The sequence below is a fragment of the Pleurodeles waltl genome, chromosome 7 (assembly GCF_031143425.1).
Source record: "Pleurodeles waltl isolate 20211129_DDA chromosome 7, aPleWal1.hap1.20221129, whole genome shotgun sequence".
NCBI classification, from domain to species: domain Eukaryota; kingdom Metazoa; phylum Chordata; class Amphibia; order Caudata; family Salamandridae; genus Pleurodeles; species Pleurodeles waltl.
Genome location: NC_090446.1, coordinates 1,134,361,870 through 1,134,374,273, shown reverse-complemented (window position 1 = coordinate 1,134,374,273; position 12,404 = coordinate 1,134,361,870). Strand labels below are relative to the sequence as shown.

The 12,404-nt window shown below is 46.4% G+C and overlaps 1 protein-coding gene across 5 annotated transcripts in view; it reads right to left on the bottom strand.

Annotated features, from left to right (window-relative positions):
- ITGB4 (integrin subunit beta 4) overlaps window positions 1-12,404 on the bottom strand; it is a 330,473-nt gene that overhangs the window by 89,349 nt on the left and 228,720 nt on the right. For all 5 annotated transcript variants that reach the window (XM_069200167.1, XM_069200166.1, XM_069200168.1 and 2 more), the window contains exons 27-30: window positions 8,170-8,377; window positions 7,072-7,235; window positions 3,179-3,359; window positions 816-953 (exon numbers count right to left, since the gene is read on the bottom strand). In XM_069200167.1, the coding sequence (XP_069056268.1) occupies window positions 816-953; window positions 3,179-3,359; window positions 7,072-7,235; window positions 8,170-8,377 (691 nt within the window). The remainder of the gene's footprint in view (window positions 1-815; window positions 954-3,178; window positions 3,360-7,071; window positions 7,236-8,169; window positions 8,378-12,404) is intronic.

Here is a 12,404-nt window from a genome sequence, read left to right as displayed (position 1 = left end):
TCTCATCTCAATGCCCCCACCCCTTTCAGGCCACAGAGACAGCTTTATGCCTGAGAATACCGAATGACTCCTAGGGAATGTAGATGCACACACATCTATGGACACATCAAAACTCATCTATGGTCAGTGCCTTGATCCACTGGTCTTCACTTGTGTCACGGTTTTGTAATTATACTTCTTCTACTAAGACGAATTTTTTTTGCGTAAAACTGTCCCACCTGATACCAGGTGGTCTTTGAAGGCTGAAATCTACCCTGTAGGCATGGGTCTCTATGTAAAATATGTGATTTCTTGATATATAGATGTCTTCTACAGAGCACTATTTGCACAAGGCCTACACTTGTCTGACTGGCCAAACATGAAGTATAATCGTCGCCCAGTGGTTCACTACCATATTCCAAGCCACTACCAGATTTCTGTATTTGGGGGAGGAAAGAGGCAATAATGTTATTTGCAAGGGATGCATGGCTTTGTAAGAAATGCCTCTATTTGAACCACAATATCACAAGGTATTCAAATTGAAATGTCTGGAATTCCAGTGGGAAGCAGATAGGTTGAAGCATAATTCACACAATTCCTTTGCAAGATGGGTGACCTGGAATTTTGGCAGATCATGCAGTTCTGCTGGAACATTTCACATTTTCCAAATTGATCGTCCTCCTCTCTCTCTTCTTCACCAGTGTACTACAAACCTACCTTTGGCACATGACTCACCTTACCTACAGATCATTTAGTTGGGTTTAGACCATATCTTGGCTCATGTTACTTGAGAAACTAACTGTGTCTGGACAGGTAGGAGAGGAGTCCTGACTTACTGTTGTCCTCGTTGACCAGGCCGTGGGCAACCTCATAGGCTGTAATTTCCCCATTTGTCTCAGCAGGCTCAGCCCAGCTCAGCTGTGTGACGGTGGATGATATCACAGTGAAGGCCAGCCGCCCTGGTTCGCTGGGAACTGAAGATTGAAAAAGAGATGCTGTGTCAGAAAGAGGGTTTGGGCAAGGATACTCCAACCTGTATGCTAGTGGGCCTGCATACACCTTGAGAACTAAATCACTTCAGGCAGAGGACACGGGAACATGAGGGAGAGAAAGACACACAATATTATGTTTAATTAATAATGAATGTTCAAACCTGGTAAACATACATAAAAGCAATGGAAACATACTTATGAAAGTATTTCTTATTAACCTCTCACTGTCAACAGCATAACTAATGTAATTAAAGAATAAGCTAGAAAATAACTAATCAACGGCAAGAAATAATTGGAATCTATAAAATGGTAAGCTAATGTGATTTTTTTAATGCCTCAACTAGATGAACCTTCTTCAGCACTGTGCTTGTGAGGTATTTGTTCTTGAATTGCCAGTAGACTGCTGAAGAATGTAAATGAATAAACATCTGAATACATGTGGGGGAAATAAGTGGAAATTCTCCATTTGGATGCAATTTATTAATTAAACAACTAAAGCAAACAGCAAGCTTGGCATTTAATTTGTGCACAATATATGGAGTGCACAAAGTGAGACAAATACATTTGTAGAGGCTCCCCTCAGACCTTGAGTTTCGCCTGCACTCATGAAAGAATTTACCTATTTGAGTTTGACATGCAATACTTGTAGCACTTATCATATTTTAAGCTTACTTTGTATCGCAGTCAGAAATTGGAATACACCATCTATAAATAGCCAGTTTCAAATAGTGATGATGGGCTAATCTTCAACTGAATACAGTTTTGTGATATGTAGGCCCTCATTAGTTGGGTGGAATAGGGTGTGGTATTTACCACACGTGATAGATACCACGTTGAAAAACCCAGGTTTTCATCTTGAAAAAGACTCATAACATGCAGAATCGGTATTTAACACACCGAATTCCACATGTGTTTATAAATGTTGGTAGGTTTGACTTGTAATCTGAAAACTGCCAGGTGTGATAATTATCATACAATTCATAATTATGATCCCTGAGCAAAGTAGTGTTTAGTTAGCCTTTAACTTGTTATGAGGTCCTAAGTCTGCAGAACAGCACTTTCCCAAAATGACAACTACTCCAAATGTATCGTTCTCCCACAATACGAAAGATCCACTTGAATGCACCAAGAATGCAGTGAAATGTAAATTTTGAGGTTCTAATATTTAGAGCGATTCCTCCAAATCAAAAGGAATATTATGAAAAAAGCCTTAAAAAACGCAACGAGCAGGGTGTACCACTGGAACATATGTGATGTATTAAACTTTTCATCTTTCACATAAACTTCTGTTGTAACAAAAATGTATTAATTTTCGGTGAAGCCATGTGAGTTTAGCCCCAAAGATACTGGCAGGGATGGGAAGTTAGGGGATTTATTAGATACAGAACCTTAGGTTCATTGAGCACTATGGAATGTCCCTCATATCTCCAGATTGCACACAGGACACCAATCTCCCAGGAGAAAGGCACCCCAATCACATATCCACGGTTTTTTGGTGATCAACTCTAGCTACTATCAAGCCTCAACTTGGCTGAACATGGACTCTTAGGGATCTACATGGACCTGGGTATCCGAGGTAAAAGAAAAGGAAGGGACGTCAGTACCAGTAATGCAAACACTCGTAAAAAGGTTAAAAAGAAGTTATATGGAAAGCAAATGCTCCTTTAGTGGATACTGTTTACAAATTAAGATGTTCAAAGCTCTGCACTTAAATTTGGGCATTCACAGATTTTTGTCTTGATTGTGGAATTGTATTTTTCTAGAAACAAAGACACACATAGTAGATACATACTGTCCCTCCAACCCCCCTTAATTTGGTATTTTCCTAATTTGGAATGGAAGAGGAGGTGACTTAACTAATTCACATTACTAATGGACAGTGGGTGACAACCTGGACGTATTGTAGGGGGACCCAATGTTGAAGGGAGTGCTGAAACTTTTAGATGACTTTAATAACATGTCCCAAAATAAGACAGCATGTGATGTTTTTCCCTCCACAGTTAAAGCTTCTGCAACATGTCTATATCTCACTGCCACTATTGATGATTCCACTAATGAACCAGCATCATGTGCACCAGCCCCCTTAAGAGATGGTGATGGAATCCCTGGACTATAACATAAACATTCAAGGCATCTGCTACTGAGACAGAAAAGACTTTCAACATAGGTGTCCTTCAGTGCACTAATCTTCAAATGATATATCTTACCGTCCTCAAGAGTCTTGCAGTAGACCATATCCGAGTAGGGGCCGTCACCCTGGGAATTGTAAGCACATACGCGCATCTCGTAGTCGCAGTAGGGGTAGAGATTGACCAACTCTGCAGAGGGTGTTTTGGTATCGACGATGGTGGCTCCTGATTCTGGATCTCCTTGGATCCAGTATTTCACCTAAAATCAGGGATAATAATTTATTTGCTGTCCATGGGTGCATGCCTCACTTTTGGTATTCTACCAAAACACTGGCTTTTAAATATTGTCCTACAAAAATATTCTAGCCAGAAAATTGACCACCTCAATGTTGTGCATGTAAATATCTGTATATAGGCAAGTATAGAAGTAATATTTCTAACTACACATAAATGTATCTATATATGGTGTTAAGAATGGTATACATATACTTACCTATATAAACTTACCTTCACAATATTGTGGTTGTCAATATTCTATCTATAACAGTTTTTGCACAAGATATTTTGACACACAACCCTCACTTCTTGCACCTGTGTACATGATGATGATCTCAAAGCAAGGCACAATCTGAATTGGTACCCCTAATACTCACCTAAATCAAATCAAATCATTATCAAATCATTAACATTTATAAAGCGCGCTACTCACCCGTGCGGGTCTCAAGGCGCTAGGGGAAAAAGGGGGGGGGTTATCGCTGTTCTAACAGCCAGGTCTTTAGGAGTCTCCGGAAAGCGGAGTGGTCCTGGGTGGTCCTGAGGCTGGTGGGGAGGGAGTTCCAGGTCTTGGCCGCCAGGAAGGAGAAAGATCTCCCACCCGCCGTGGAGCGGCGGATGCGAGGGACAGCAGCGAGTGCGAGGCCAGAGGAGCGGAGGAGGCGGGTGGGGACGTAGAAGCTGAGGCGTCTGTTGAGGTATTCCGGTCCCTTGTCGTAGAGGGCTTTGTGTGCGTTGGTGAGAAGTCGGAAGGTGATCCTTTTGCTGACAGGGAGCCAATGCAGGTGTCTCAGGTGTGCGGAGATGTGGCTGCTGCGGGGTATGTCGAGGATGAGGCGGGCCGAGGCGTTTTGAATGCGTTGCAGGCGATTTTGGAGTTTGGCTGTGGTCCCAGCGTAGAGGGTGTTGCCGTAGTCCAGGCGGCTCGTGACGAGGGCGTGGGTCACGGTTTTTCTGGTGTCGGCGAGGATCCAGCGGAAGATCTTGCGGAGCATGCGGAGGGTGAGGAAGCAGGCGGAGGACACAGCGTTGACTTGATTGGTCATGGTGAGAAGAGGGTCCAAGATGAAGCTGAGGTTGCGGGCGTGGTCTGTGGGGGTCGGTGCGGTGCCGAGGGCCGTGGGCCACCAGGAGTCGTCCCAGGCAGACGGGGTGTTGCCGAGGATGAGAACTTCCGTTTTTTCAGAGTTCAGCTTTAGGCGGCTGAGCCTCATCCAATCTGCGACGTCCTTCATACCCTCTTGTAGGTTGGTCTTGGCGCTGGTGGGGTCCTTGGTGAGGGAGAGTATAAGTTGGGTGTCGTCGGCGTAGGAGGTGATGATGATGTCGTGCTTGCGTACGATGTTGGCGAGGGGGCTCATGTAGACATTGAAGAGTGTCGGGCTGAGTGATGAGCCTTGGGGTACGCCGCAGATGATCTCGGTGGGTTCTGAGCGAAACGGAGGGAGGTAAACTCTTTGGGAACGGTTTGAGAGGAAGGAGGCGATCCAGTCCAGGGCCTGGCCTTGGATCCCGGTGGAGCGGAGGCGGGTGATTAGGGTGCGGTGACAGACGGTGTCAAAGGCAGCCGAGAGGTCGAGCAGAATGAGGGCGACTGTTTCACCGTTGTCCATCAGGGTTCTGATGTCGTCAGTGACTGAGATGAGGGCGGTTTCAGTGCTGTGGTTGGTTCGGAATCCGGTTTGTGAGGGGTCGAGCAGGTTGTTGTCTTCCAGGAAGGTGGTCAGCTGTTTGTTGACGGTCTTCTCTATTATTTTGGCTGGGAAAGGCAGAAGAGAGATGGGGCGGAAGTTTTTTAGGTCGCTCGGGTCAGCCGTAGGTTTCTTTAGTAGGGCGTTGACTTCGGCGTGTTTCCAGCATTCGGGGAAGGTAGCAGAAGAAAAAGAAGAGTTGATGACGGTCTGGAGGTGCGGGGCGATGATGTCGTCGGCTTTGTTAGAGATGAAGTGCGGGCAGGGGTCCGAAGGGGCGCCGGAGTGGATAGAGTTCATGATGGATTTGGTTTCTTCCGTGTTGATGTGGGACCAGTTGTTGAGGGTGATGGCCGTGGATGCCGGTTCGGTGGTGTATGGTTGGGTCTGGTGTCCGAAGCTGTCGTGGAGGTCGCTAATCTTGCGATGGAAGAAAGTGGCGAGGGATTCGCACAGATCCTGTGAGGGCGTGACGGCGTTGGCGCTGGGGTTGGAGAACTCCTTGACGATGCTGAAGAGTTCTCTGCTGTTGTGTCTGTTTTTGTCCAGTCTGTCGGTGAAAAAGTTCCTTTTGGCAGCGCGGATCAGGTGGTGGTGTTCGCGGGTAGCGTTCTTGAGGGCGGTCATGTTGTCAGCGGTGCGGTCCTTGCGCCAGGCTTTCTCAAGGGCGCGACAAGTTTTCTTTGATTCTTTGAGGGTGTCAGAGAACCAGAGAGGTTTTTTGGTGTTGGTCTGTCGATGCGTACGTTTGAGGGGAGCAAGGATGTCTGCGCAGTTGGAGATCCAGTTTGTGAGGTTGAGGGCTGCGTCGTTGGGGTCGGTGGTGAGGGTGGGTTGGTTGGCGGCGAGTGCGGAGAAGAGTTGCTCTTCGTGGATCTTGTTCCACTGTCGACGAGGGATGGGTTGGGTGCGGAGGTGGCGGGTCTCGCGTCGGAATGTGAAGTGGACGCAGCTGTGGTCGGTCCAGTGTAGGGTGAATCAACAATTCAGATAGAGACATCTCTCACATCCAGGCATCACCTGTGCTTTGCGCTTAGCTTCCAGTACTCCTCTACATACAGACATGTCAGACAACCAGGCATGATCTTGTTATACAATAGAGCCTCTAGGTTCTACATGCCGGTTATGCCTCACTTCAAACACCCTGGTGGATACAAATGGCATCACATAGCCAGGACCAATTTGACCACTGGGACTTAATTCCAGCATATCCGTTCAACAAGTTGAACCCCAGAACTCAGACACAACATGACCTTTCTACCTTATTTCTACGAACTTGATATATACTAAAGGACTAGCATGCACTATCTGCTGCCTTAAATGCCTCACTTGGAAGCACCCTTGTATAGACAGACTCTCTGGCAATTGGTCAGCCAGGCATGATTTGTCCTTATGTTTCACCTTCAGAAGCCCTAAACATGCACAAATATCCATTTTTCTCCTTACTGCACACTGTCACCATGTTTTCACTCACAAACGTTTTCAGAGACAGTCACAATCTGTTCATTATGCCTCAAGTCCAGCACACACGAACAATCATTCGGCTTCCTACAGCCATACATAACTACCCCCTTATGCCTCACTTCCATATCCACTGTGTATAGGTGGCCTCATAGCCAGGTAGGATATGCACCTCATTGTTAGCACTCCTTTATATTCAGATGTCCCTGTCATCCAGGCAAAGTTTGTTTCTTACACCACATTTTCAGCACACCTGCACACAGACAGCTCAATGAGGCGAGGCACAGCACAACACTGATCGCTCACTTGCTTCATTTCGGTACATACATATAGTAGTATGACATATAAGCACAATCTGGATGTAATGTCCATCCTCAGGCAATCCAGTGCATGCTGAACGTCACAGGCAGCAAGACATCTTCTGCCCCTTCTGTGGGTACATATGTTTTCATTGTTTTATGCTTTCACAGTCAGTCATGAAATCGCAGTAGAAGCATTGCATTCACGACTTGGGTCATACTTATGTCTGTCCTTTAGTTTTCCTACCTTGTATCCAGATGGTTTCCCTTGTGGCGGCACCCAGTTCACTCGGATCTTCCTGGCGCTCACAGCTTGGGCATTGAGGTTGATGGGGGCACCCAGTGTGCCTCGTGGCGACGGAGCAAGCTGAAGCTGCTCCCCACCTTTAACACCACCTTTCATGATAGGCTCTGAGAGAAGGATGAAGAGAGAGATTGAGGTGAGAATTGTGTTACAGTGATGTAACCATACTGCAGAAGGAACACCACTACAGTCTTCTTGTTTAAGGTAATGGTAGCTGACAAGTGTGCAGCTGAGAAAAAATTCACAGACAGAAAGTCTAAGGAAAATGTTTGATGGAGAAACAAGGTCAGTGTAAGCAAGGGATAACAAAAAAGACAATTTGTAAGTACTAGCATTTAATGTATTATTTTTGATTGTTTTAATTTTCAAGGTAATGTCAGGATTTCAACATTATTTAGTTGGATGCTTAAAGTTCAATATAATTATTTTTATGTATCGCAAACACAGAATCTAATACCTAGAACAAGAATTCATAAGGAATAGGTAGATTGCTAGATGTGAGATATATCAGTGGAAAACTTGGTCTGAAATGAAAATACATTAGTTGTGTTGCTGACCAGTACAAGTCTTTGGTCTTTAAAGCATTTTATGGCCTCACAAAGGAAATTGGAAGAGGCAAACAGAACTCTTGGCCATTCTTGCAATGGCAGCATGATAAAGCGTAATAAGATTTTCCACGCACAGCAGTTTCTGGAACAAAGGGGTAAAATCTCCTGATGCACATACAAAAATGATGGTTATTAAAACACTTAAAAGTGACAGCCATTTGGGAGTCAGGCTGTAAACTGTAGCCTCTTGTGAGGTTTTTTTGAAACCTTCAGGTATCATTTCTGCTCTGGTGTCTTCTTTCCCTGGGAATATTTTGTAAAAAGCATATTTGTGCACCTTCAAAGCCAGCTAGTAAAGAGGATAAAACTCAGCTTGATGCAGAGGATTTCACACAGAAGTAACGTTCAGACCAAATCACTTTTGACATACTTTTCTTGAGGCATTATTAAATTGGCAATTCTCCAAAGAGTTTGTCTGCAACTGGTGGCTTACCGGTAGGGTCTGCAATGGTAATAGTGGTCTGAGGGTATTTGCCAATCTTTGCCCCAAATTTGGGGTTACTGAGGTCCATTGCAAACTGCTTGACTTGACCGTTGCGGAGCAGCGTGTCCATCTCAGAAAGCTCCAGCAGCTTCACAGGGATCTCTTTGCGTGTCTCATCTGGCTGGAAGATCAGGTCTCCATCTGTGAAGAGGTAATCCTGGAGGGAAAGAGCAGAGATGTAAAATGTAAGGCACAATTACCCAGAAGATAACTGTTTCTTGGTGTGCCTAAGAAATGCTCAGTGCAGGGCTCTCTGACAATACAACCCATATGTAAGAAAATGCCTCCTTGGCATGGTTACCCCCTGACTTTTTGCCTTTGCTGATGCCAAGTTATGATTTGAAAGTGTGCTGAGGCCTGCTAACCAGGCCCCAGCACCAGTGTTCTTTCCCTAACCTGTACTTTTGTTTCCACAATTGGCACACCCTGGCATCCAGGTAAGTCCCTTGTAACTGGTACCCCTGGCACCAAAGGCCCTGATGCCAGGGAAGGTCTCTAAGGGCTGCAGCATGTCTTATGCCACCCTGGGGACCCCTCACTCAGCACAGACACACTGCTTACCAGCTTGTGTGTGCTAGTGGGAATAAAAAGACTAAGTCGGCATGGCACTCCCCTCAGGGTGCCATGCCAACCTCACACTGCCTATAGGTATAGGTAAGTCACCCCTCTAGCAGGCCTTACAGCCCTAAGGCAGGGTGCACTATACCATAGGTGAGGGCATAAGTGCATGGGCACTATGCCCCTACAGTGTCTAAGCAAAATCTTAGACATTGTAAGTGCAGGGTAGCCATAGGAGTATATGGTCTGGGAGTCTGTCATGCACGAACTCCACAGCACCATAATGGCTACACTGAAAACTGTGAAGTTTGGTATCAAACTTCTCAGCACAATAAATGCACACTGATGCCAGTGTACATTTTATTGTAACATACACCCCAGAGGGCACCTTAGAGGTGCACCCTAAAACCTTAACCAACTACCCGTGTAGGCTGACTGGTTTTAGCAGCCTGCCACACAGCAGACATGTTGCTGGCCACATGGGGAGAGTGCCTTTGTCACTCTGTGGCTGGTAACAAAGCCTGTACTGGGTGGAGGTGCTTCTCACCTCCCCCTGCAGGAACTGTAACACCTGGCGGTGAGCCTCAAAGGCTCACCCCCTTTGTTACAGCACCCCAGGGCACTCCAGCTAGTGGAGTTGCCCGCCCCCTCCGGCCCCACTTTTGGCGGCAAGGCCGGACGAGATAATGAGAAAAACAAGGAGGAGTCACTGGCCAGTCAGGACAGCCCCTAAGGTGTCCTGAGCTGAGGTGATTCTGACTTTTAGAAATCCTCCATCTTGCAGATGGAGGATTCCCCCAATAGGGATAGGAATGTGCCCCCCTCCCCTCAGGGAGGAGGCACAAAGAGGGTTAGTAGCCATTGACTACTAACCCCCCAGACCTAAACACACCCCTAAATTCTGTATTTAGGGGCTCCCCAGAACCTAGGAACTCAGATTCCTGCAACCTAAGAAGAAGAGGACTGCTGAACTGAAAAACCTGCAGAGAAGACGGAGACACCAACTGCTTTGGCCCCAGCTCTACCGGCCTGTCTCCCCCCTTCTAAAGACACTGCTCCAGCGACGCGTTCCCAGGGTCCAGCAACCTCTGAAGCCTCAGAGGACTACCCTGCATCTAGAAGGACCAAGAACTCCCGAGGGCAGCGGCTCTGTTCCACAAAGACTGCAACTTTGCAACAAAGAAGCAACTTTGAAACAACACACGTTTCCCGCCGGAAGCGTGAGACTTTGCACTCTGCACCCGACGCCCCCGGCTCGACTTGTGGAGAACAATCCCCACAGGGTGGACTCCCTGGCGACTACGAGACCGTGAGTAGTCAGAGTTGACCCCCCTGAGCCCCCACAGCGACGCCTGCAGAGGGAATCCCGAGGCTCCCCCTGACCGCGACTGCCTGCTTCAAAGACCCGACGCCTGGTAAAGACTCTGCATCCGCAGCCCCCAGGACCTGAAGGATCCGACCTCCAGTGCAGGAGCGACCCCCAGGTGGCCCTCTCCCTTGCCCAGGTGGAGGCTACCCCGGGGAGCCCCCCCCTTGCCTGCCTGCATCGCTGAAGAGACCCCTTGGTCTCCCACTGATTTCTATTGCGAACCCGACGCCTGTTTGTGCACTGCACCCGGCCGCCCCCGTGCCGCTGAGGGTGTACTTTTTGTGCTGACTTGTGTCCTCCCCGGTGCCCTACAAACCCCCCCTGGTCTGCCCTCCGAAGACGCGGGTACTTACCTGCTGGCAGACTGGAATCGGGGCACCCCCTTCTCCATTGAAGCCTATGCGTTTTGGGCACCACTTTGACCTCTGCACCTGACCGGCCCTGAGCTGCTGGTGTGGTAACTTTGGGGTTGTTCTGAACCCCCAACGGTGGGCTACCTTGGACCCAAACTTGAACCCCGTAGGTGGTTTACTTACCTGCAAAAACTAACAAACACTTACCTCCCCCAGGAACTGTTGAAAATTGCAGTGTCTAGTTTTAAAATAGCTATATGTCATTTATGTGAAAACTGTATATGCTATTTTGCTAATTCAACGTTCCTAAAGTTCCTACATGAAATACCTTTCATTTGAAGTATTACTTGTAAATCTTGAACCTGTGGTTCTTAAAATAAACTAAGAAAATACATTTTTCTATACATAAACCTATTGACCTGGAATTGTCTCTGAGTGTGTGTTCCTCATTTATTGCCTGTGTGTGTACAACAAATGCTTAACACTACTCCTCTGATAAGCCTACTGCTCGACCACACTACCACAAAATAGAGCATTAGAATTATCTCTTTTTTCCACTATCTTACCTCTAAGGGGAACGCTTGGACTCTGTGCATGCTATTTCTTACTTTGAAATAGTACATACAGAGCCAACTTCCTACACCATAGAACGGTTAGAGTTCTGTGGAACGACTCACAATGACATCACAGAGGACACAACACATAAGACTGGATAGCACACAGAACAACCGTCTTCCTTCCTTCATCATAAAACAGGTAGCTGAGGAAAGCCATGATGCTATGAGACAAAATGACCTGGCTTAGCCTAGTACAAGCTGCCCTTCTTCACCTCATTAAGTACATGAAACAAAGATGCAAAACAAAAGAATGTAAGCCACAGTAACCCCACAACTAGAACAATGAAGACTACTGCAACAGCAATTAAAAGCATATACTGAGAAAGGCACCAAAAAGTGGAAGCAATATTTCCTAAGTTAACAAATGCACACAAAAACATAAAACGAACTAACTAAATTCTGAGATCAACCTCTGGTCTACCCACCATCATAATGACAAAATTACACTTGAGAAAGTTTCAGATTCAGGTGCTATGAAACTGGAAAAAAAGGTTCCATGACATCACAGACAGAGGCGACATGAAAGGACACTGTAAATGTGTGCATGTGTGAGTGTTCCATCATTCCCAGCTGCAAACACACACACACATCCCTCCTAACACCCCTTCATATAGAGCTTTGCTGCTGGGTTTTTGCCAATACCTAGAAGGTTTCATCCTTGGTGGCATGCAATAAACCGGTCTGTTTATGAGGGAAGGTGAACTAGTAACCTGCTACCTTCTCACTCAGGGGCGCCAGGTTTTCTATCCTGAGAGAAATCCCCAGACTGCTAAACTCTTGAGATTAGCCACTGCCTCTTGAGTGTCACTGCCTTTGAAACTGCTACATTTATATTTTTGGACTCAACTTGTTGCAGGAACACTGGCTGCAATATTTTACGTTCGTTCTGTGGTTTCCAGCCTGGACATTCTGCCATCTCATGTCTTTTTAAGCCACAGACTGCTACATGCCACCTCTTTCAGGGACATCACTGTAATGAAGGCCAATAAACTCCTTGGAAACTTAGTGAATGAAGTAGGCTTTTATTGAAAGAAAGACATCCCAGCCACATGGTCCCAAATGCTCGCTGGAAATGCTCACCTCCACTCCACTTCAACATTCCACCATGATAGCAGACACCATTACAGAGCCCGGAAGTTAAATTTCTACATATCTCCCTCCTACAACAAAATAACTATACAACATAACAAAGGTAACAATTGGCAGGACCCAGATGAGAACATTATCTGACAGAACATTTTTACAGGCTTTCTAACAAAAGTCAGAACCATGCATTGTTGTTTACGT